The 26,593-nt window shown below is 40.3% G+C and overlaps 1 protein-coding gene across 9 annotated transcripts in view; it reads left to right on the top strand.

Annotated features, from left to right (window-relative positions):
* Positions 1-26,593, top strand: part of MEF2C (myocyte enhancer factor 2C) — a 148,577-nt gene that overhangs the window by 86,429 nt on the left and 35,555 nt on the right. For 5 of the 9 annotated variants that reach the window (XM_030759672.2, XM_022593120.2, XM_089909106.1 and 2 more), the window contains one exon: positions 18,708-18,851. In XM_030759672.2, coding sequence (XP_030615532.1) covers positions 18,708-18,851 — 144 coding nt within the window. Of the gene's footprint in view, positions 1-18,707; positions 18,852-18,910; positions 19,049-19,130; positions 19,571-26,593 lie in introns of those variants that run through there. The other 4 variants (XM_022593126.3, XM_030759678.2, XM_089909109.1 and 1 more) reach the window with 3 other exon arrangements.

Here is a 26,593-nt window from a genome sequence, read left to right as displayed (position 1 = left end):
CGCTGGGCGCGTGAGCCATGGCCGATGAGCCTGCGCATCCGGAGCCTGTGCTCCACAACGGGAGGGGCCGCGGCAGTGAGAGGCCCATGTACCGCAAAAAAAAAAAAAAAGAATAGAAGGTTCACGTACAGAGCAGTAAGAAAACTGGCAAGGGAAATGAGGAAGAGGAGGAAACAGGTAAATCACAGGTAAATGTCTGGTGCAGAATTAGGTGCAATACGGGAGGTATGAGAATGATACTGTATGGTCTCAAGCAGTAGAATAGCATAATGACAGCCAATTCTTGAGGAAGATTCTACAGGAAAATGTAAATAGATAGAAGCAATATAATTGTAAAACGTAGATGTGCCAAAACATTTTAATTTTTTTAAGTAATGTGTATGTGTATATGCTACAAAGCCTAAAACTTTTCATTATACTTAAATATTTTAAGCCATTTATGTCATCCTAAAAACATCTATGATTATAATATAAAAAAGTTGTTTTTGAAATACGCATGTAATTTCAGTTTGCACTGATAACATGCACATGGATTTCTCTGACTGAAGATGATATGTCAGCTGTAGTGTCTCAAAGGAGCAAATTATAGAGACCTCAGCAGGTGTATTTAAACTATATAAGCTTCTCTAGATTAAACTGAAGAAGAAATCAAAATCTATAAATTTTGAAGTTCCTAATGAAGTATGTGCACTTTGAATGACCACATAAACAGGTCAGGATTCTGGATACAATACTGCCAAATGTAAACACTCTATCCTTACACTTTCATGTCTATAATCTAAAAGTCCAGCCTTTTTGTTGTTGTTGTTTTTACTGAAATATAGTTGATTTACAATGCTGTGCCAATCTCTGCTGTACAGCAAAGTGACTCAGTTATACACATAGAGACATTCTTTTTTCATATATTCTTTTCCAGTATGGTCTGTAAGACAGCGCATGGTGTGGGAGAAGGAACAGATGCAAGTTCTAGAGAGTCAGACAAGTGGGTTTCTCCCACTTTCATAAACTCCATTCACTTGGGCAAGTTTCTTAATCTCTGCTGAAGTTTAGCTTCGTAAGCAGTAAAACAGGGATAGCAAATCTTGCTTTTGGTTTTTTTATAAGAATTAGCTTATATAAGGTACATATATAGCCATTAGCACATGTTGGGCGCATGATGCCCATAAACATGTTATTTCCTCTCTTGCTGCTCCTTCCTCCTACATGTGTAAATGTAGGCAATATTTTCTAACTTTCTACTCTCTCTGTCTCTTTCTCTCTTTCTCTCCTTCTCTCTCTCTCTCTCTGTCTCACACACACACACATTCATACCTTGGACATTGACTCTTCAGTATATCTTGTGATTACATTCAAACAAAATGTCACACTTTGTAAATTGTTACATATAATACTTGTGTAATAAAGTCATGAAATTCTTCAGAGATAAGATCTTCACTCTACAGATTTTAAAACTAGGGAAAAGGAAGAGAAAGGGAAAAGCTAGGAGTCACAAGTAACTCTATTAACTAAAGCCAAAACAATTGAAAGAAATAGGTGGAACCCTGTCAGATAGAGGGGCTTGCCCAAGTTCTGTTGGTGAACTCTGGTAAATAGAGTTAGGATAGAATTTATTCCCTGGTGTTCCTTTTGAACTACTATGTATCCAGGGAAGAACAGAGTGAAAAGAGAGAAGGGGGGTTGGGGGGTGAGAGCACATGAGGGGGTGAGCTTGATTGAGGTTTTAAGGCAATGAAAGAAATTAGCAAAGCTAAGACAAGAGGGCCCTACACTACTAGTTTCTTTTCTGATGCAAAAACAAATAATTGATTTCATTAAAATACTAGCCAGCCAACAGTGTTTATTATGATGATATTGTCAGCAATAAAATATATCTCTCTTACATCATTTCTAGCTTGTATCTTTGCCCTGACTCCCTCAGTATTTTGATGGCAGTAACAATACATGCTCTTGGAAGTGAGCCAAGCACTCTAAAGCATTACACATTTGGCTTAGTTCCAAGTGAACAGGTGTTTTAAATATTCCAGTCACATACCCACAATGTATATTGCTACTGGGGAAAGGATATTGTTTCTGATGTTTGTTTGACACTCTCCTCTGAACCACACCTATTTTGCACTCTGAAGACCTAGCAGAGATGAATTGTGATTTGAGGAAAGACAACCATCAGAGCCCTAATATTACCTATAGGAGGTGCAACAAATTTATAGTTCTGAACTCTGCACCTGATATCTGGTTACTGAGGCCAAAGCACATGCTGATCAACATTCGAAGAAATGAGGAAACATTTTAGTGCTTTCCATGATTGAGTTCCTACAAACATGAGATATTTTATTTATATCAGAGAAAAATATAGTAAATTATATGATAGCAAACTATTTGTTACATTATGATTAGGGAAAGAAATTTGTTTTCCATTAGACACCGTCATTCAGTTTGCAAACATCCTAAAATAAAACAACCTAACTATTGTGGAATTTAAATTATGTAAGTGAAATATTTCCTTCTAGGGGAAAAAGATTAAAACAGCTATGCAGAAATACATCTACCCAGAAATAATTCTGAAGATCTTTTCAAAATTCTTAGCTTCATGGTATAGTGCATACACACACACACACACACACACACACACATGCAGTGCATGTTTTCTAGCAGATGAACTCAGATATATAACTTCCATCTTCCTGTGTACCAGTTCCTATGTAAGATCAACAAAACTTTCATTGATTTCTATCTGTCCCTTTAGCTTCAGCAATGGAGTAATGTAATCATTTGGGGTAGGGGGGCTTCCTAACTTCTCCAGACATCTGCTTTGACTTCATACCTCATCTCGGTATAGATTGGATTCCTCTGACCATTAGTCAATTATGTGCATTATCTTATGGAAACAGATTTTGGACTGTGTTTTGCTTCCTCTTTTAATGATACTGTTTCCCCTCATCTTTTAACAGTGGACTTTAAAAAGAAGTGGGATTCTATTCAGAATGATGGTGATGGCTGTTTGAGGCATTTTTAAACCATTAGGTGGTTAATATGTGGTTAATATTATTTATTCAACAGAAAATTGACTTTAAGCCTGTGTAAAAAGCCACGTATCATAATTGTAAACTTCTTTTAAATGTTATGCAACTTTGTTTAATTTCAATTTTCAAAAAGTCCAGTTTCCCATCTGAGAGACTTGTGTGTGTTGGCCTGGCTGGGGAATCCTCCAGAGAAAACAGGGCAGCTAAGCCACTGCGGAAGCAGAGTGGGTGACTGTGGGTGGCATTTCTCTGCTGAGTCAGGTCCGTGCCAGCCCTTCCCCAGGCTTTTATTAACAGTGAGGATTTTCTGACAAGATGCAAAACCCAAGTCTTGTGGTTCTTGAAATTCTCCTGCAGTTTTCCCCTTTTCCTTGGGACTGGGAAATTTTCACTTAAGGAGATCTCACTTCTTGCTCTGTCTTCCTGTAACTGCTGGAAAAAATTGGGAACTTTTACAGTCGTTCCTTTTACTTTTCCTCCCATCCAGCCTATAAAGTAACAGGGTTATCAGTATCATTTTGAAAACAAAGGAAAGGAAAGAGCTTATGTACCCATGTTTTAAAAGAAGAATTTTTATAATGCATACAAGATCTCTCCTTGATCCTGTAGCTTTGCCCAGAGAGAAACAATAGTTTCTCCATAAAAACATGCATTTCTTCTCTTTTCCCCAACCTACCCCCCTTCAACCCTGCAACAATGTCATCTCATAGTTACCAGCCTTGCATCACTTATCTACTCAAGCAAATTGAAGGGAAGGGCTGAGCAGTTAGAGCGTGAATCTAAAGAATACACGCACCAAAAAATATAAAGCAACCTTTTTTCCTTAGGAACAGAAACTTTTTCCTGCAAAGTATTGTTTTAATAATTGCAGCAAACCTACACTTCACCCAGGTAGATACAGCCAAAACGTTATTGCAAAGGACTTCCTTCCTCATCTTAAAAATATAGGGGGTTGAAAAAATTAAGTCACCTTTCTTTCCTTAGGTTTTCAACAATCTCCCCTTCATTTTCATTAGGTAGCTGCATCCAAAATATTATTGAAGGGGCCTTCCCCTCTCTGCAGTGGATATTCCAATAGCACAACAGGGAAAACATTTTAGATAAGATCATTCATCAGAAAATGAATTCGATTACAAATGTATCCCTTTAGGGAAAAATAAGATTTGTCAAACATTAACCAATTTCACCTGAGAGTAAGTGTTCAAAGAACACATAGGCATAATTTAGGCAGTCTTTATAATGGGGCGAATTTGCAGAGGCCGAATAGTGAGATAGCTAAGAGAGCTAATTCTGGAGCTTGGACATGAGTTGGTTAAGTTGCTTCTACCACTAACTAGCTTGGTGGACTTCAGCAAGTTCTTGAACCACTTCGCCCTTCTTTTTCTTCATCTGTAGAATGACAGTCATAGTGGAGGAGTGGCTGCGAGGATTAAAAAAAGATCCATGCCAAGCTACAGGCTCAGTCCCTGGCACACAGTATGTGCTCAATAAATGGTAGGTGTTATTACTGAGAACCAGATTCAGTTAAGGCGAAAATTAATATTTTGATAGTGTGGGAAGACTGGTTTAATTTCCTCTTTGCGCCATAGAAGAGGAAATGTTGTTTTTATAATCACCTAATGAATAATATGGAAGAAATTATTGCACAAATGAAAAATCTTAGTTCACCACTGAACTAACAAAATCACTGAGAATTCATAAGTTACGGAAGTTGAAATACCAAACTTAAAAATCAGGCTGCAGTATATTTCCAGTGATAATGCCTGAAGTTATTAAAGCCATCCTGGCTACAAAAGCAAGCAGCTACCACCACAGGGGCCTGGAGCCCAAGGCCACACAGACTCATCAGAGAAGGCCGTCTGGGGCCAGAGGACAGAGCAGTCTGTGAGGCCGGCAGCTGCCACTTGGCCTCACTGAGTTAGACAACAGGTGCTGAGCCGCTGCCAGGGGTGGGTATCAGGATGAGTAAACTGGCTGATGGCCCGTGATAAAGCTTTATGTTAGATCATAAAGTGCTGAGCCCGCATACCAGGAGAGGCCAGCTTACATACCAAGGGGGATCACTTGATGTGCTCACTTGATTATTTTTTCCCTCTCTTTCACAACACCTTTAGCTTGTCTCTTTCACTCATTTTCATTCCCTCCCTCCCTCTTTTCCCACTGTGTATTTTCTATCTCCTATTTATCCTCTCTTTCTCGCCTTCATTCTTGTCATTACTTGCCTTAAATATTTACTCTCCTTGCCTTTCTGATTTTCATTTGTCAATACTCTCTCTAGCTTTTGTAGCACCTTGTGAAATGCAAGGTGACCGAATATAAAAGCTAAGAATGTTACTTATCTGTGTAATGTATGACATCATGGGAAATGTGATTTTATGAACTACCAGTTGGTCCAAGGTTCTGGGCCCACAGATTCATATATAGATAACATTCATAGCATAAAGAAAGTGAATTGAAATGAGTTTGATTTTAATTACTAGTCATTTAATTTAGACACATAAATTTACAAAAATTTAAATTTGCACATAAAATAATAAGGTGACAGCGTATGTAGGCCTTGATCAGCACTTGATAATAATACTAGGCTTTCTAAGACATTTCTTATGAATTTTATCTTATTTGTAAACATTTAATCCAGAAGGGAAGATCCTAGTTTGCCATAATGGAATGTATCTTAGGTATTTTCAGAATCCATTTGTAGATGGCCTATGGCCTATTTATTTCTAATTATTACCTTCAATTCATAATTGTCTATACTAATGAGAAAGGACCCTTCACATCAAAACTAGAAAATAGCAGGAACTACAATGTGAGTCAAGGAGATAGCAGCCCCCAATAACAACAGAGCCAGGAAACTAGAGGGCAAGTCCCTGTGGAAAGTTGAATAAAGAGTCCTGACTTTGAAATGCTACTGGCATTCTTGATGTCTGTCGCATAGATGCTCTGGTTATTTTTCTGGTACCATCTGGAAATAATTATATTGTTAGGAAAGCGAATAGAGAGGCCCTTTGACTAATGAACTCAAAATTCATATTAATTTATGAAATTCTAGGTGCCAGGTGCTCTGCTTGGTCCTAGGGATTCCCAGATAAAAGGCGCAGCCCTGCCCTCCAGGAGCCCAGTCTTGCGTGGACACTGAGGCAGGTGCATAGTGACCGCACAGAGGGAACCACACTGAGACTGCAGGGCGGGTTAGTTAAATAAAGACCACGACTAGAATGATAGCAGTGTGTTTTGTAAATACAACAAAAGCCTTAAAAGGGCTAGAACTGAGCAACTGCCTGAGGATTTTGAAGCACTTTTATTTTTAAGCACCTTTTATTTAGCTGATGCTCCTTGATTACTAAGAAGTACAGTTTTAACAAACTTTTTTTCATTGGACACCTACCCAAGGTAATTGAATGTAAAGTCCACCACTTATTACCAATCCATGTGTTATGTTTGTGATAGTGACATAACAGCTAAAGAAGATAAATAGATTAGACCCTTTCCTTCCCCACAGTAGTTTTTTTTTTTTTTTTTGGGCGGTACGTGGGCCTCTCACTGCCATGGCCTCTCCCGTTGCGGAGCACAGGCTCCGGACGCGCAGGCTCAGCGGCCATGGCTCACGGGCCCAGCCGCTCCGCGGCATGTGAGATCTTCCCGGACCGGGGCACGAACCCGTGTCCCCTGCATCGGCAGGCGGACTCTCAACCACTGCGCCACCAGGGAAGCCCCACCACAGTAGTTTTTAATGTAGTGAGTGAGATAAGAAGCATAAACCAAAATAAACTTATTTGCAGAAAAGAAAGGAGGGAGCATTGTTAGGCGTACTGTACTGCAGTGCATTTGGAGGTTTAGTCTGAGGGACTTTCTTAATGCCTAATGTGAGTGTGACAGGTAGAGATTTGTTCCCTGACCAGTTGATAACATCCTGCAAACCTAACATCCAGCACAACTACCTTGCTTCCAGGACAACCCTTGGAACCTATAAGGAGCCTTTCTTCCCTGCATCTTGACTTCCGGCTGCCAGTGCTGGCCTGTTGTTTGCTTGGGAGTACATCCTGCTTTCCTGTCCACACACCAAGACTGATGAAGTCCCGTGGTGTCCTTCCAGCCACTGGTGTAGCTGGCCCAGTCCCTGACCAGTGACCATCCCACCCATATGATATTTTGGGCACTCTCTGTTAAGCAGAAAGTCTTCCAGTATATTAGCCAATAAAATGAAAATATTAATACCGTATTAACCAAGTTCCAGGGGATTCTACATTGAAAGAGGCAAGTCATAAGAGTAAGGCTAGAGACCAAGGTTGCTAGCCTTTGACAGACCTCACAAACATTGCTAATGTTGAATGGAGAGAGAGAAGGTTCAGTGTTAAAGGAAAAGCTTGGATCCCCACTAGCTTTTGCTTAATCGTTCTGAGCCTCCTTATTATATATCACCAGGCTCTCCTTAGAGGTATTCCCATGTATGACGCCCATCCAAAAGAGTTAACCAATTTCTTGCAACGTTCTACTGCCTACTGCACTTGTTGCCAAGGATAAACAGAAAGCGCTCAGGAGACACTTCCTATCTACAGAAATCTTATAATCTAGAAAATAAAATAAAACAAGACTACAGAGAGCAACATTATAAAATAAATATTAATTACAAAATTCTGAGGAAGCATAAAAGAGAGACATATTAATTCCATTAACTCTCTAGTTCATGATTCTTTCCGTTTATAATTTAAATCCATAGGTGGAATTAGAGAGAGCGGTTGGTAGGGGTGAAAGCAGCCTACGCCCTGAGTACAAACCTAGCAACTGCTCCCTGTGTGTTTTCAGATCCCATTGTGGTTCCATCTTAAATAAGAACCTCTGATGCTGCAGCCTAGGATTCCATTATTCTTTTACTAACAACAATATTTACTGGGTCTTATCCGTGTGCTGAGCACATTCAAGTTGTTGTGGATACAGAGGTGAAAAAAAAAGTTTCTGCTCTCATGGGGGTGTGTTCTAACACATTGAGACTCTTCCCTCCCCTGGCAGCCACAGTAGCTGTGACTCGTATATTGTTCTCATACAATACTCTACAGTCCTGATACCTCATTTTGACATATCAGAGCAGTATAGGCACTGAGCAGCGTGTGCTAACACAGTTGTCAATACTAGTCTTCCATTTGGCATATCACAGATCCAGGCAAAACCCTCAGAATTGGTACTTAGGCTCTTCAGTATACATGGTATACTGACTGGGGAGCTGGAGTATAAGAGGCCCTTTCCTATCGTTGCTGCCCAATCACTATAGAATAACCAAAATCAAAACTTTTCTCTTGAGAAGTGTCAATAGAGAATGGCTTATTGCCACTCATTGGAGAGCAGGCTAGTTTATTGGGGAGAGAGAGAAATCAATTAGGAAAAGAGTTTGAATGTCAGGTATCATGGGGAAGAAGGTGAGGAAACCGTAAATAAAATCTGTGTTCACAATCCAGAATTGGTCCTTGAAAATCTCTCTCCCCATCATTCAATAAATTGAGGTACAGAAAGAAAAAAAAAAACTCGGTAAAGTATTTTCAGTGATATCTCAGGCTAAAGTCTGTTAATGGTGCATGTTGGGCTGGCCTGTGACCTAAGACATGGCAACTACAACAGTAAGAATGAATGACAAAGAGAGGGTTTCCCTCTCAGGCCAAGGGCCAGCTCAGGAGAGAGTGGGCCAGGGCCAAGCCCACTGGAGCTCTTTACCTCTCTTCAGCCTGGCAGAGGCTCAGGGTGGGCGAGAGGTATTAGGAAAGGAAGCAACTTAACCTTCATCTGGGAGTGGCTAGCTGTCTCAGAAGTGAGATTTGGCTATCCCAGGTACCATTCTCAGGTGTGATCAAAATTGTCAGGACTTGAGTCAGTCAGTTGTCAACCTCAAATCGTTTTATTTTGTGTTATTTTATTTTGTGTTGCCTTTTATGAGTGTACACAGAGCGCTCTTCTTTTCTGATAAGCTAGTGATAAACTATAGATCCCAACTAACAAAGGCTCTTAAACTTACATCAAAGGTAGTGCCCTTGTTTCTGAGGGAAAACCTAGAAACAGAGAAGGGAATGCACAAAAGCACCTCTTGCAGTATTTTTGGTTCTTACTGTGTGTATGTCCTCCTGGTGGTAACTTAGAGCACCAATAGCCACAAAAGACTTGAGAGCATGGAAAGGATCAGCCCGTGGTTCCCAGGACTCAGCAATTCTAAACACAAAGGATCCCAACCCTTTGCGTCCCGTATACAGTATTCTATGTTACCTCCACTGTTCCCTCTATTCTCCACAGGGATATCCTGGCCACAGTCATGAAGTAATTACAGAGATTGCTTTAACCTACCAGAACTCATGCTCCTTGAATTTTGACTTACCGATCTTATTAAAATAAAAAACACTGTCACCTGAGGAGACCACCCAACTCATTTCAGTTAGTCTGTCACCGTTAGAAAGTATGACTGTCAAATTTGTTTACTTATTCATTCATCCGATGAACAGTTACTGAGAACATATATTGAGCCCACATATATTAATCAGACCCTCTGTCAGGAGCCAGAAATATCCAGCCCTAACAGAACTCACTGTCAGGTGGTGAAGCAGACATGTTAAAAGATAAATAACAATATAAAGCACCACATATTATTTAAAACACAAAAAGGTAAGGATTCTAGGGGTACAGAGAAGGGAGTCTCTAAGCTTCTAGAAAGAAACTTCGCAGAGTGAGTGATGCCTTAGGTAATAGATGTCCTAGGATGACTGTGGTTTGTGTAGCAGAGAGGAGTAAAGAAGGATATTCCAGACAAGAATAAATGATACATACCGAAACAGTGTTATTAAAGGGGCTACCTAACTTGGGAAGTGGTGAGAAGTTCCCCCTTGAAAAAACCTAGAGTGCTGGGGGAGAAGAGGGGAAATAGTGTCGGAAAGGCAGGCGGAGGGCTTGCTGTGAAAACTAGTGGGTGAGGCTGTTGGAAGCCACCATGGTTTATAAGGAGAACAGTGATACAGTTAGATTTGCATTTTAATAAGACCCTGCCGAAAGAAGGAAGAATGATTAACTGGAAAGTGGGGGTCAGGGGACAAACAGACTAAGGATGGGAGACCAAGTAGAAAAACAATGATGGTTGAGTCAAGAGATGGTGGAGTCTCGGGTGATTTCTGGGTCTCCAGCTCCAGCAACTAAGTTGTGATGTTTCCTAGGAAAGGAAAGTTGGGAGGGGAATGGGTGAAAGGAGAGAATGGAATCAAAAATATAAATGGGAAAATCAATGATGTAGCAGAGATCAGGGGAATCCTACAGAAATGAGGAAGTATGATGACTAAGTATAATCCTGAGCTGACTGATAGATAAGGCAGTGAAGGCTACTCCCTTTTCAAATGACTAATCACGCACTGGCCCAACTTGAATAAAAAGGCATTTACAACTAGATAAGAGCTACAGGGAAACAAAAATAATGATTTGACCTTACTGTCATTACTCAAGATAACATAAACATCTTCTTTTGTTAAAATAAGCCATTAATGGTTTATAAATTATGCTTCAACATGTTATTTTTAAAGAATCAGTGCCCCAAGATCTGCTTTGTTATCCCTGCAACCTATTTGCGAGTAAAATGCCATAGTCCAGAAAGGTTAGTAGATGAATTGCATTCATATTTTTTACTTTCAAAAATCCTGCTTCCTGGTCTTTGTTCATTTGCTCCTCTCCTCTCTGTCTCAACCTTTGTTTAATTTATAATTCTGCCTATCTTTTCCTTCCTTATTTAAGAAATCACTAACATCATCCATTTTTCAAACTCATCTACAGTTTGATCCTTTATATCTCAGATTTTTGTTTTGTATTCCAGCCTATATTTTCTTAGCCTGCTTTATAGAGATTATTAGGATTACCTGCATATTTTAGCATGCATTTCAGTCATTGTATATTAAAACGTTCCCTGTTTCATGTTTCACTTCAGATCTCTCCTGGACTCAAAATGTCAGGAGACATTTCATGCCAAACTTCCCCATCTCAGTCCTGTTCTAGGCCAGCCTCCTTGATGCATGCCTGTCCAGGTTCCAAAAGAGGTGTGGTGGAAAAAACCTTAATAAAAACGTGAAACCACTGACCTGTCCTGAGGAAGCCTGAATCATTTGCTTGGCCCTAGCATCACCCTGATTTTCCATGAATCCTCCAGGCTAAGATTGGCCCAGAATAAGACCGATGTCAAAGCCAGAGAGAACAGTGGAGCAGGCGACCAGTATCCAGGAATGGGGAAAAACATGAACTTTGCCCAAGAATTTTGAAACATACTCATTTCAAATTTATAGTATCTGACTCACATTCCCAAAAGTTTCCCTGTATTCCTTTCTTTAAGCTTTCTGCTTTTCCTTTTCTAACCTTATACATGCTGCCTAAAATACCACTCCCTTTTTTCTCCTTCTGTGCTGAATTGTGTACCCCTTTTTCCTGCTACCCATTTCATCACTGAGATGATATACTAATGGCTTTTCTCCCTTAAAGATTTCATGAATGCTCAGTTTTTCTGACATTCCATATGTAGACCAATACACCAGATTTTAAGTATTTAATGATATAAATCTCCTGATAAGTTATGATCAATTTCATTCCTAGTACACATTATGCCTCTACTGCATTGCTTTCTAAGTTTAAAACGCTACATTTCGGAAAATAGTCACTTTGTAACAGTTACTTAAAAAGACTAAAATAATAACTGACTTTTAACAGTGTGAAATAATAATACAAAATGTGAAAAAAGAAAATTGCAGTTGCAAAACTCCTACACTGAGACTACACTTTCTCCCTCTAGCATTTCTTCCTGTTTTGTTCATCCATCCATTCAGTCTGTCATTACTACTGCAAACATTTATTAAGCTTCTACCTCATGGCAGGCCCTGTGCTAAGTCCTCGCGATACAAGATGACTAGTAAACAATGCCTAACCTCCAGGAGCTCATTCATGGGAAGAGAAAAACATGTAAACAAATTATCTTGATCATATATTCAGAAAAAGCATTCTTAACATCCAGAGGACCACAGACAACACCTGACATAGTAGCACTTAGTCATATGTGTCAAGAGGTCTAGATCCCACTACCATTTTCACCTTCAGTCAGCCAAATAGCCTCTGTCCAGTCGCAAAACCTCTGCGTGCAGTGTCACTGAAGTGGAATGTGTGTTCTGTTCATTCAGCAAGCATTTACTGAGCACCTACAGTGTGTCAGGCTCTGTTCTATATTGCAACTTCAAAAGTGAATAAAGGAAGTTGCTTTAATTACCTAGCGATTTAGCAATGGAGACAAACACGTAAACAATAATTTGCGATAAAAGCTCTAATAGGGGGCTTCCCTGGTGGCTCAGTGGTTGAGAGTCCGCCTGCCGATGCAGGGGACATGGGTTCGTGCCCCGGTCTGGGAAGATCCCACATGCCGCAGAACGACTAGGCCCGTGAGCCATGGCTGCTGAGCCTGCGCATCCGGAACCTGTGCTCCGCAACGGGAGAGGCCACAACAGTGAGAGGCCTGCGTACCGCAAAAAAATAAAAAAAAAGAAGCTCTAGTAGAAAAATGTATACAATAAATGAGTGCATGAATTAGGGAGCAATTAATTCAGTCCTGGTGATCAGAGAAGTCTACTGAGAGGAGAGGATGTGTCAGCTCTCCCTTGGAGGAGGACTGTCTGCATGCAGGGAACAGATACTGGTGGGGTCATTCCAGTAGGAGAGCCTGGCTTGAGCAAGGGCATGAGATATGAAAGGCCAGGGCTTGTGCAGCATTATCCTCCCTCTGGAAGGCATGGGGAAGACCCAGATAGTCCTTGGTGGTCTCATCCAGTATTAGAGTATCAGTAATTCTAGGAACTATCACCCTCTAAATACTTATATGAAAGAATTTGTGGCCATTAGGGGGAGTGGCTGGATATTTCTTTTTTTTTTTTTTTTTGTGGTACGCGGGCCTCTCACTGTTGTGGCCTCTCCCGTTGCGGAGCACAGGCTCTGGACGCGCAGGCTCAGCGGCCATGGCTCATGGGCCCAGCCGCTCTGCGGCATGTGGGATCTTCCCGGACCGGGGCACGAACCCGTGTCCCCTGCATCGGCAGGTGGACTCTCAACCACTGCACCACCAGGGAAGCCCTGGATATTTCTTTAGGTCTATACATTAAAAGTCTTCAAGTCTTCAATCAGTCTTTTATTTCCAGTATTTAAAGATGAAAAATTATTCAGTGAAAAAAATTTCAAGTCCAACTTGAAGATTGTCTTTTGAGGAAAGGAACAAAAACGAAACAATGACACTCTCCAGCTCTCCCCAGCTTTACCCGAGTAGGAGTTAATATCTGGTTAGAATGAGCACTAATAACCAAAGAAAGGTAGTGTTGTTAAGGTTTATGTTTTTGATTTCTTATGAAAATTTTCACCACAAATGGATAATTTAGGATAATATTTAATTTTTGCATACTCTATGCTAGCTATGATTTGCTTGTCTAATTAAAGTCTACCTACTGATTTACTAAATTCACAGTATTTTAATGTGCCTTTTCACTTCTATATTAAGAACAAAGAAGAACGATGGAACAAGGAAAGAATATAGACAATGCTTACAGTTTTGATTATGAAAACTTGTGGAGGAATTTCTTGGCACCTGATCTTCCCCCAGCCTAAGTAATCTGTGCTAGAAATCACCAAAAAACATACAATATTATAGGTCAGGTCAGAGCTTTTAGTTTGAATTTGTATTGCCTGCTTCTCTACAGATACACAAAACAGTGTCTGGTATATAGTAGGTTCTCAGTAATAATTTGCTGAATGTGTTTTAAATGAAGTAAGTCATTGAGCACAGTCCTTAGGGTGGCAGCCACTCCACAGATACTGAAGGGCCTGGAAGGAACAGTGTTGTGAGTATCAGTACCAGGGTGGGAGGGTATTTGTGAAATGCACTTAGAAACTTCAGTGAAGGGCAGTCTCCATTTCAACTGCACCTCCTGTGCCTGTGTGGATTCACTGCTTTCTAAAGATTATTCAGCTTGTGAAGAGCAGACACTTATCTTCATAAAGCTGTGATAGACAAGCACAAAAATGATTTAATATCAGAGAAAGTAAGCCATTTTTCCTAAGTTGATGTCTTTTTTTTCTTGGCTTTTGTGTGAACAGGCCATTCACTCAACTTGTAATAACAGTTCCTGCATGTGTTCTTGATACATCAGCCCTTTGAAGGGTAATGCTAGCTGTGCAAGAAAGGGTGATTATTTGAATTTTAACAAAAATTAGTAAGAGTATTTTGGGTTTTTTCACAAGGGGATTTGAAATTTCTGCTGTGAAATGGGGAGGCACAGAAAAAGGAAGATGATGGAAATAATATATTCTTGAGAACTAAGACTGCAGACATGGAAATAAATTGAATGATTGGAAGCTTTTAATCTGTGATGGTGGGTCTCTGAAAGAAGCTAAATTTTACTTAAATAGCATCAACATAAAATATTATAGTCTTCATACATTGAAAAAGGCCAATAACTAGATATTTCTTTTCTACTAACAAGAAATAAATTAGGAAGGGGAAGCCAGTTTTAACCACTGTATACAGAAGGGATTTTCTAGTTGATAACATAATGTCTAAGACAAGATATGAGAGCTCCATGTGGCATTCTTTTTCATTTATATTCCGTTTAGTAATGAAATAGAATCTGTTCCCTACATGTATTTCATTAGAATTTTTGAGGCACCTGTCACCTATCTTTGTCAGTTTATATGTATTTCAAGTTTTCCCAGTGAACAAATGTAATAATGCAGTGTCCATATGTCCACATGTCTGGGAGGGGAGATTCCACGTGGTTTTTGGATTACCTGTCTGCACTCCTTTTCCCATTTATTGTTTGGAGTATGTCACCTTCTGTCAATCTAATTACTTCTCTCAGAAAAGGCTGTTCTCAGCTCACTGCATGACAGTCTCTGCCTTGTGAAAACATCCCAGAAGCCTCTGCAGTCAATGATCTACCCCACAAGTGTCACTCTCACATGGAATGCTGACTCCAGATTTACAGAGTTCTCTGAGGGAAGAGTTTCTTTAGATATGAAGCAAGGGAAGTTGGTGGTTTCAGTAGATGTCTTGCCTTATCTTGACATACAGAATAAATCTCTCAAAACATAGTCAGCTGAGAGACGCTTAAAATATATACATCCAGGACTTCTAGCCCCTGTGAAAGAATAATGATTTAAGTGCCTACATTACCTGACCAGTAACATTTATAAAAGATCAGAGAATCTTTCAAAGGCCAGTGACAGAGATTTTGATTTTACTAGAAAAAGGCCGTAGGGAATAATGCTTATTTATCCATCTAGTAATCCCTTTAGTTAATATCAGCTATTTATTACTGTGATAAAGACAGACTTGGCTGAATCTAATACTGATTCTTTTGTCATAATTAAGCAGCTGTAGATTTTTAATATAATAAAGATAAGATCAGTCTTACGGTTCCACATTCAAACTATGGTAAAGTTTGTGCCATTACTTCCATTTTCAGAGCTTTATAATTCCACTGTAATAATCTGTACTTAGCAGAAATGTGTTCTACAAGCTCTCAGCTGAGAGTAATATTTTTGAACAGTTTTTTCAATGTTCTGATTATGTGATTATGGGAATTTAGAGCTCAGTATGCTCTTGGGTTTTGTGTTTGTATTTCTCAAAATGCTCCTCTTTTAAATAACATAATATAACTTGAAATAAGACTATAAGTGCCTTTAAATGGTAGAGATATTTCATTACTTAAATAGTGGTGATATTCATTGTAGGATGATGTAGTCAGATATGAGAAGAATTTACTGGGAGAAAATGAGCCACTGATTCCCTCTTATTCCCATCACTGAGATTTCCTTTGTGACCTCATGCCACTTGCTTTGTTTACGTAATAGTTTATATAAGTCTTTAGGTATAAAGGAGCTATCGATCTAATTCATTTTTTAACCTATAAACTGAGAAATGTTTTATTGAACAACAAGCATTCCCACTTGGTCTAAAACTTGACATCTAAGAACTATCAACATTTTAGCCATATTTTTATACTTACAATTTTCCCACACCCTAATTTTTTTTTCAATTCTACCTAATTTGTTTCAGTGTTCAGTCCACTGCTGTAGTTACATATGCGTGGGAGAGGTCTATTCCACATCTCTCACTTTGCACTTCACAAGTGTGGGAAAGCCTAGGCAGGGGCAAGGTGACCACACAGTGGCCTGGCAGGAGGCGGGAGCCTTGGGCCGTTGTGCTGGGCCATGCTGGCCTGAGACCCAGCATAAGGTTTCCTGAAATCTTCATGGAAGATTTGTGAGAGATAATGAGTTAATATTTGTGGAGCTCTTTCAATAAAGTATAATTGATGTTTGAATTTTTATAAACCACACACAATATCTACCCCTGAAAGCTTTGTAAGAATATTTAGCACACATGTACATGCCAGATGGATTGTAATGACAGTTGATAGACCTCTCCTAACCCTTGCGTTCTGTTGTCAAAAATCTGCACATCAAAACAACTATAGTTTTCACAAGAAGATTTATTGGATAAAAGATTCGGGTGCACATTGAAAAATCTACTGTCTAGATAAGACTGTAAATTAATGTTATACCAGATAAGACCTTAAATGAGGGGTTTATATAAGAATATTCTTAACAACATGCCCTAGAGAAATATCAGTAGATAAATTCTGAAAAAATATCAGATAATATGTTCTTGATCTTACATATTTTTTTCTGCATAAGTGAATTTTTATGAAGAATTCGTGGAGTATGATGCAAGACACTCAGAAATTATTCTTAAAAGCTCAAGGATATGTGGAGATCAAAGCAGAACCACATCATAATACAAATAGTCATCACCCGGAAGAATGCTTTTGTGATTGAGATAATGCTAACAAAAGAGTTTAAAATATAGGAAATTAAGTTAGCAAATAAAATTATTATTCTAACGTATTGTGACATCCTCTATAGTATTATTGTAGGAACCCTCTAGGAGTACTTATTCTGGGTGAAAAATGATAGCTGTAGATCCATGATAGGGGGCCAGGTGGCCCCACCAGTTATAAATTCCCCAAGATTGTAAATGTATATTTTATCGCCGTGTGTCAAAATATTCATTTTAATATTCAAACATTGTACCACATAATAAGCTGTAACCATATGTTTATTTGTTATATTATATCACTGTAACATTAATAAATATTTACAGAGCCACAGTGTATCATAGACGTATTCAAAATGGTCTCAGTTTGATTTGAACTGAAAATCTTTAGTGCCTCAGAAACGAATTTTTAAAATGTTACATTTGTTACACATCAATAAGAGCCAAGGAGTTTAAATTTTTAAGACTGACACCCCCTTTTTAACTCATGCCGTTTTATTTGTTTTCCCCAATTGCGTGAATTAAAAATGGAGTGTTATCTCAGCTTTGAGTTCTTAGCTTGATGTCACAGCTCTTGCTTTATTTGTACGTGATTTCGGTCTTTAATAAAGATGAGCTCTGCTGAACTTTCCATTGATAAGAGACGCTTAGGTACACAGCTCTTTATAAACGATTTGGTAGTACCAGGAAAATTCAGAAATGTTGCTAGTCTATTAAAAGTTCACATGGCAAGCTGTGTGATTGATTAATCAGAAGTTTTATAATTTCTAAAAACGTCACTATCTCTGTAAATAGGATCGTGTCCAACTAAGTTGACAACCATCAATTTTAAAAAGAAAGTCAAACTCCTGACTCATACTTTTCCTGTTACAGTGTTATACATGAGTATTTATCCTTCTGTGACAGCTGAAACTAGACCAAGACATACATTCAGGAGACAGGAGGTTCGAGAAGAGGCACTGACTTTTCACTTTCATGTGTCAGGAGGCAGTCTCAGGGTGACCCTCCTCAGCTGCAGCCAGGAGGAACTTTTGCTACTTCAGTAGTTACTGACTCGGTTACCTCTCTGCAGTGTTCTTTGGCTTCCTTACTCAGGTCATGATAATGAAGCCCTAAGCTCAGCTCTGTTGCCTTTTCTTTCCAGCCTCTGTTTAGGCAGACAACTTCTCAGTATTATCAATTTCAATACAGGTTTTCACACATAGAGAAGTCTAACCAGACTAAACAAGGGTGATTCACCTTATGGTCACAGGGTCTGAACATTCTTAATGGGTACTTCGTGAGAATGTTAGCTGGGTTCTCCTACCACCTTTTGCTGTCAAGTGCACATCCAAAGGGGTGGCAGGACACTTCTAGTGCCAACCATTATGTTAAACTCAAACTAAGGATCTGTTGCCACTATTTCTGCTTTTGTCATGATCACATTTTCTGAAATCATTGTGTAATGTCCTAACTTCTAATTTTTCTGTGGGAAAATAGTGTTGCAATTTGCCCCCTTATCTGTATTCTGTGATCATCTGTCACTAGATGTTTGGAGCACATATGAATTCCAGATCATGAAACTTCAATCCTCATACCATCTTTGTTCATTGAATTTGGTTGCAGAAGGAATATTTCCCTTTTACTTTTTTTTTTTAAGTAGTAATGAGTGCACTGTCGAAATGACTCATGGTGTCTTTCTACGGTTTTTCTTTACCCTAATGTAATATAGCACATGTAATAACCTAAAATACTGGCAAGCTTGAACGTCTGTGACACCCCTGAATGTCTTTTACAGCCTTTGTCTAGGTTTGAACTTTCCAAATTATGTATTTCAGACGTTGAGAAAGAAGGGCCTTAATGGCTGTGACAGCCCAGATCCTGATGCAGACGATTCAGTAGGTCACAGCCCTGAGTCTGAGGACAAGTACAGGAAAATTAACGAAGATATTGATCTAATGATCAGCAGGCAAAGATTGTGTGTAAGTACTCAAAACACCCTTCATTTTTTTTACTCTTGATATTTCTCTGAACCTGGCAGGCCTTGAACAAGAAAGAAAACAAAGGCTGTGAAAGCCCCGATCCCGACTCCTCTTATGCACTCACCCCACGCACTGAAGAAAAATACAAAAAAATTAATGAAGAATTTGATAATATGATCAAGAGCCATAAAATTCCTGTAAGTACCAAAGGTAGATGGCTGGTCTGCTGATAGCTGCTGCAGTAACATACCTTAACCCTTTCAGTGAGGGCTTTCTCTAAGAAACACTGCAAAGTCAAACCCAGAAAATAGCCATCTCATCCCAAGGGCAGTCACTTAGAAAGCAAACCCTAAGGGTTGCTGAAATTTTGTCATCTAAAAGATGTGCCATCAAGAAGTGCATTCGGAGGTAGCAAGTTCACAGGAGGAAGAGAAAGATCTGTGTGACACACACTGAATTTACGTAATCTCTTAAACACACAGTCCGCACAAATCACCAGGCACTCGTCAAACACTAGTCTCCTTCTGAGCGAGGATTGACTGTAAAGATACACGAGTGAAACTGCAGTTCTCTCGTGTAAACTGACACTCATCACCCAAGTACAAGCTTATTCCTGAATGAAGCTTCAGCCCTCTCCCTAAATATGAAACTCAGCAGCAGCACTGAAGGGTTAAAGCTAATGCTCGCTGCAGAGAAACAGACTGCATGACAACCTAATGGTAAGATTTCAACATGTTTGTGTGATGGGGTGATTTTAAAGCTTTGTCAGAATATTCGCTTTGCCTATACCAACATTTTCCACGCTTTAACATTTGGCTAAATTTTGTCTTAACCAAGTCAAAAAATTCCTAACAATCAATCATATGCCTTGCCAGATATTTAAGAGAAATAACTCTGCATGTATTATTTTGTTTGCCCATATGTAGAGGGGGAGAGTACATACCTTTTGTTCTATTCTGTCGTCAGTCAAGTGATGTTCATTTTGTGACATAAAGTGATGCAACTCGAGGTTCACATGCTTTCTGAGTAACTTTCTGTTAGTGTCCCAGCTGTCATTGTATACAAGCTCCTCAGTAGATAATTAATCCCGTTCTCAAAAAAGTACATTTTTTGTAAGTTAGGGAAACAGCCTAAACCTGAGGATTGAGAGAGACTGCAGTGAAAACAGGCCTCAGTGCAGATATCTGGGGACAAAAGCTCCAGGCCAAATCCACAACGGCACTCACAAGATAAATTAATGCTTTACACATAGTAGGTGCACAATCAACCTGTACTGGATTAAATTGAATACTTTAAAACTTATTTATAAAATGTATGCATATTAAACTTCATGTCCTCATAAATATATGTCTGCTTCATTTGTTAAATGAAATAATGTCAACAGGAAATCTTTTATTGAATCAGAATTATTAATATACTGTATCATGAAGGAAAGCTAACTGCTGTGAATTCTTAAAGGTTTTCATAAAACCGAGTACTACATACAGCACTTGGTCAAATGAAACATTTCCTCTCAGATGCAGCAATACATACTTGTTATACCCAGAATTCTTTTTTTTTTTTTTTGTGGTACGCGGGCCTCTCACTGCCGTGGCCTCTCCTGCCGCGGAGCACAGGCTCCGGACGCGCAGTCCCGGCGGCCACAGCCCACGGGCCCAGCTGCTCCGCGGCATGCGGGACCCTCCCAGACCGGGGCATGAACCGGCGTCCCCTGCATCGGCAGGCGGACCCCCAACCACTGCGCCACCAGGGAAGCCCTATACCCAGAATTCTTAAATGAAGCCTATTGGGATTCTATCTTGCCCAGAAGGAGGAAAGAAACAGCTCCTTTGGGCCAATTTTTAGTTCTGATGGCCTGAGTTTCTCCCACGATTTAATATACTAGTTTAGAGCTGCTGGGCAGATCTGTGAATGTAAGGTGTTAAGGTGAAGCACGTTAGGTGTCTCAGGAGGAATCCCCAGCACAGTGAGGAAAAGGGTGGTGTATGTAAGACTGGTAATCACTCTCCATGTGTGTGTGGAGCTTTAACCCCCAAAGTTCTGGGAGAACGCCTGTGTTTGCACATTGGATCATTTCTCCCATGCTCTAGGGGGAAAGAGGTGTAATGCATACCTGGATTCCTTCACCATATTTCATCCTGTCGTGTAAAGAGTTCAAAATCAGGATACATGATTTCTTAAGAGGTGCAGTGATGTGCAGCAGGGGATGGAAAACCACATTAGAGTTTACAGGCAGAGCTGTGAGAAGGAGCCACACAGCTCCAGACTGTGCCTCCAAGTCGTCGTTTCTTCAGTAAGTGCTTCAGTCTCCACGATGAAAAGCCCAGTTTTCGCACATCGCTTTCAGTTGCTGGAAGTAAATTTTGTTGAAAGTTTCCACAGCTGCTAAAACATTTACAGCAGGGCAAGGACACTCTGCCCTTTGTATGGAGAGAGTGTCACTACCTCTTTAAAAACATTACAAGACTGTTTTTCTATTTCAAAGACCCAGGTTGAAGAGTTTCCCTTTTAAAATAGAAAAATTTAATATTGCAGTCACCTGTCAGTATAATCTAATTTATGCCCTTATTCCTCAATTACATGAAATAATTCATGGATGATTTGGAATCATGTTGACCAGCATTTCCTCATGTGGGGTTTGCCATGGTTCATGCTGGGCTTCACAGTGAGAAAAAACAGCTCCATTTGAGGAACCAGGAATTAGGAAATGGGCTGAGGGAAGGAGGGGCAAATGCAGGACTGGTTGAGAGAGACCAGGAGGAAGTGGAAATAGACAGTACAGATGCATTTTCTTCAAATAATGGGCTGTGAAGAGAGAGAAATAATACTGTAACTAGGATCAAGGAGAGCGTTAAAAGGAAAAGCACTTGAGATGATTTATATGTAGAGGAGGAACGCTTGAAGGAAGGAAAAGATGGGACGTGTAGGTGCAATGGAGATAAAATGGCAAAGCTTCTCAAGGAAGGGAAGGGGGCTGGGATGGGAACGGGAAGGATTTGCAGATGTAGTCAGGGTGGTAGGTGGGAGAGGGAAATCGAGGGGGTGACCACCTAATGACCTCTGTTTTTATACTGAATTCAGCTTCTATAGCTAATGAGATGGGGGAGCAGGGGCTTGGGAGAGAGTGACGTGGGTGTAGATATTGTGAGGAACTGGGGATGGAGGGGGTAGTGAGCACAGGCCAGAGTCGTGGGGCAGCCTGGAGGGGATTTGGATACCAGCACACGGTAGTCACTAGTCATCAGCATTGTGCGCTTCTTTTCTCTGCTAGTTCTCAGCAGCCTGGTAATGGTTGATCAAAAGTTAAGGGTGGGGGCTTCCCTGGTGGCGCAGTGGTTGAGAGTCCGCCTGCCGATGCAGGGGACGCAGGTTCATGCCCCGGTCCGGGAAGATCCCACATGCCGTGGAGCGGCTGGGCCTGTGAGCTGTGGCCGCTGAGCCTGCACGTCCGGAGCCTGTGCTCCGCAACGGGAGAGGCCGCAACGGTGAGAGACCCGCGTACGGCAAAAAAAAAAAAAAAAAAAAAAGTACGCAAAAAAAAAAAAAAAGTTAAGGGTGGGCTTCCCTGGTGGCGCAGTGGTTGGGGGTCCGCCTGCCGATGCAGGGGACGCGGGTTCATGCCCCAGTCCGGGAGGATCCCACATGCCGCGGAGCGGCTGGGCCCGTGAGCCATGGCCGCTGAGCCTGTGCTCCGTGACGGGAGAGGCCACAACAGCAAGAGGCCCGCATACCGCAAAAAAAAAAAAAAGTTTAGGGTGTCAGTAGTGGCCCAAAAAAGGGATTCAGTTCAGTCATTCACATTGAATGAAAGAGGGCCTATTAAGTAAAAATATTTTATTAAAAATATTTTATTGGACTTTTCCTTGTGGTAAGTTTGGGAAAATCATGGGGTTTGGATAAGAGTTGATACCTTTCTTGACCACGATGACTCACTTTGGCAACCATGATCAATTTGTTCAGGGATAGAAACTAGAAGCTGTTTAGCTTTCATGCCTATATGAAAAAGCCAGTGCCAGTGTCATGGGTGTGTGACCTGTGCAGTTACGCAGGGCCCTGCTATCCTAGGGCCACACTTGGTTAAATCCTCTGCTGTCACCATCTTGAAATTCTTAGTAATTTTTTAACAAGCGCCCCACATTTTCATTTTGCCCTGAGCCCTGCAAATTATACAGCCAGTCCTACCTATAGCATTTTAATCACCCCAAATTCCTTCTTCCTTCCTATCTTGAGGGTTCTAAAATTTGAAGCCTGGCCCTGAAATCTTTGCAAGTTTGGAGTTTTTAATGACTTTTTGGCTTTCACTTTTTAGACAAAAATTTTAAAAATTTAGGTGCTTTTAAGTTCCTTAATTTTGAAAAGTCAAGAAGAAAAAGAAAAATGCCAATTTCTAATAGGCATGGGTACATTATTATAGCCTTGGCATTTCCTAAAGCATCTAGAGCTGGTTGGTCTCCTTTATGGACGCAGCCACTTCAGGTCCCACATAAGTTCGAGGGAGAGTAAGTGACTTGCCTGCTTAAGTTGCTTTTTATTACACCACCTGGACTGCAGCTGAGATTCCTGATACAAAGGCTGATGTTCTTCCTCATTCCCTGAAACACCGTACTATGGTCGTACATAAGCTTATAATTTGATTTTTAAATTATTTAGCCAGTTCCTGATACAGATAAGGAAACAAAGCAAAAGATAGAATGCAACAGATGTTACCGTATTTTATGAATTGTGAATTTTTGAAGTATGCTCTGATATCAGAATTATAGCTGACTTCTGTTTAGCCAATCACAAGAGAGTTTTATAATAACTCTCATCGAATTGTTTACAGTCCAGAATTCTGGAAACTGAGTAACTCTTGGGGATGATGGCCAGAGGAAGAAAGGAGTAGAGAGACTTTCACTAAATTGGTTAGTAGAGTGGTTCAGAATTTATTAAATGATTATTAATCATCCTGTTTATTTTGGATGTGGACATAAGCATGGGGGAGGAGGGAGGTATTGGCTTTGATCTCTACTGAGACACAATCGATATTCTGTAGAATATTCAGGGGAGAAGTAGTTTTACAGCAGATCCTTAGGTTCCCAGGTAAACATTTATAAGTAGTAATAGTGAATACGCATTAAAACATTTGTAACCAAAAGAAAGCTTTAAAATACCAAATCTGAGTAAATATGAATGATAGGAGTCTTTAGGGTGTATTTTTTTCCCCAAGCCCTCCGTCACACCCTGGCATCAGTGGGCATAAGCATGCACCCCACCGTGGATGTTCAGCCACGTTCCGTGAGAATCCAGTTAATTCATTATGTTTGTGGTTCATAAATAATAAGCCACTAATATGCAGCCCATACTCACTTCACAGTATAATTTCTGACTGAAATATTTTATTTCTATCCAAAAACATATACTGTGTTGCATGGTGATTTAGTACCAAAACCAATAGGCTCATCACTAGTTAGATGACCTTGGGCCACTTACTTAATCTCACCAATTTAAAAAGGAAGGATTATATTTATAGTGAAGGGATGTTGAAATGGTTGAGTCTTATCATGTATGTAAATTATAGTATAGTGTCTGCTCAGAAAATAATATACAGTAAGTTGTAAGCTTGTACTTTTTTATATTAATATAGTATCTTCCTAAACATTCTTCTTTGAATAAAAATATTCAATTACTATAATAAGAAGTAGACTAGGGTATGTATTACTTCATAGCAAAAGACCTTTAGCACCTTGATGAAAGGGAACGTTATTTGACCAACACCTTAATTGATCTTGTAAAAATAGGGAAAGAAGAGAGAGGGAAAGAGATCAGGAGATGCGGGGAGCAGGGGCAGGATTAAGTAGAGTAGTCAGGGTGGGCTTCCTTGTAAAGAACAGATGTTTTTAAAATTTATTCAAGTATAGTTGATTTACAATGTTGTGTTAATTTCTGCTGTACAGCAGAGTGACTCAGTTATACCTACATCCTTTTTCATAGTCTTTTCCATTATGGTTTATCACAGGATATTGAGTATAGTCCCCTATGTTATACAGTAGGACCACGTTGTTTAAACATCCTGTATGTAATAGTTTGCATCTGCTAATCCCAAACTCCCAATCCTTCCCTCCCACCACTCCCTCCACTCCCCACAGCCCCACCGCCCCCCAGCCCCCACCCCCCACCCCACCCCCCGGCAACCACGAGTCTGTTCTTTATGGAAAAGACCAGATTTTGAAGGAAGGAAGTGATGGGAGTTAGCCAGAGAAATGAGACAGGAATGAGGCAGGCAGGGAGGAAGAGGATGATAGGAAATCAGTAATGGAGCCTGGCAAAAACTGGAATTTATAGGGCCTTGTGGAACATTGGAAGAAGTTGGGCTTTACTCCAACTAAGATGGGAGCTCTCACAGGGTTTAGAATAGAGAAGTGCCATCATCTGATTTAAGCTTTTAAGGGATCTGTTTGCAAAGTTGAAAATAGAAGGGAGGGCAAGGATAGAAGTGGGTGACTATTAGGAAGTGACTGCAGTGATTAAGGCAAGAGATGATGGTGCTAGAACCAGCCATTAGAAGGTGAGAGGTGGTTGGAGACTATATGGAAGTTAAGCCAGTAGGATTTCCTGGTAGACTGGATGTGGGGAGTGGGAGAAAGAGAAGATTCTGGGATGACTCCAAGGATTTTATTGTGTGCAAACAAAAGCATTGAGCTGTCATCAGCTGGAGATGGGGAGAGTTACACTGGAGCTAGTTTTGAGATGTCTATCAGACATTTAAGTAGAAATATTGAGGGTATAGCTGGATATGCAAGGCTGGAATCAGGAGAGAGATCTGAGCTAGAGATAGAAAAAGGGCTGTGGTACTCTTACATTCAGAGAGCAGGGAGAAGAGGAAGAACCGGCAGCGAAGACTGAGAAGGAGCAGCTATCAAGATAGAGGGAGGGCTTCCCTGGTGGCTCAGTGGTTGAGGATCCACCTGCCGATGCAGGGGACACAGGTTCGTGCCCCGGTCTGGGAGGATCCCACATGCCGCGGAGCGGCTGGGCCCGTGAGCCACGGCCGCTGAGCCTGCGCGTCCGGAGACTGTGCTCCGCAACGGGAGAGGCCACAGCAGTGAGAGGACCGCGTACCGCAAAAATAAAAAAAAAAAGATAGGAGGGAAAGTTCAGGGCCATGGAAAGGGTGGAAGTTTATCAAGGAGTGACCATCTGTGTCCCAGTTGAGGACTGAGAAGTTACCATTGGATTTAGCAACCTGAAGGTTATTCACGACTATGACATGAGCATTTTCAGTGAAGTGGTGAGGAAAATTTTTTAATGGAGTGAGTTAAGAGAAAGCAGTGTGCTGTATTTACAACAAAAGTCACAAGAGCAGCATTGTCATGGATGACATGATTTTCCAAAGTAGTGAATAATTTTTAATAAAGTTCCATACCAAACAAAGTGAAACATTCCCTCACTGTACACAGTAATTGCATTTCTGGGAATTTCAGTGTTTAATAAAATCTGCATTTCAGTGTATTAAAAATACCTTGTGTCTGCAGAACAAAGTTAGTTCTGACTCAGAGCATTATTAAATAGGTTTTTCACCCACATGAATGTCAAGTGGGACATTTGAAAGTTGGATGGGGTAAGAGACAATTCTTTGTTGTGTAGAACTGTCCCACGTGTAATAGAATATACAGCATACCTACCCACCAGGAAAATACCAGCCATGCCCCCCAATCATTGTGACACCCACAGATTTCCAAAATGCTCCCTAAGGAGATAGTTCA

This window comes from Delphinapterus leucas, chromosome 3 (genome assembly GCF_059928025.1).
Source record: "Delphinapterus leucas isolate spDelLeu-1000000601 "Yukka" chromosome 3, BTC_Dleu_Yukka2, whole genome shotgun sequence".
Lineage (NCBI taxonomy): Eukaryota > Metazoa > Chordata > Mammalia > Artiodactyla > Monodontidae > Delphinapterus > Delphinapterus leucas.
The sequence above is the reverse complement of the archived record's forward strand: the minus strand, read 5'-3'. Positions and strand labels throughout refer to the sequence as shown.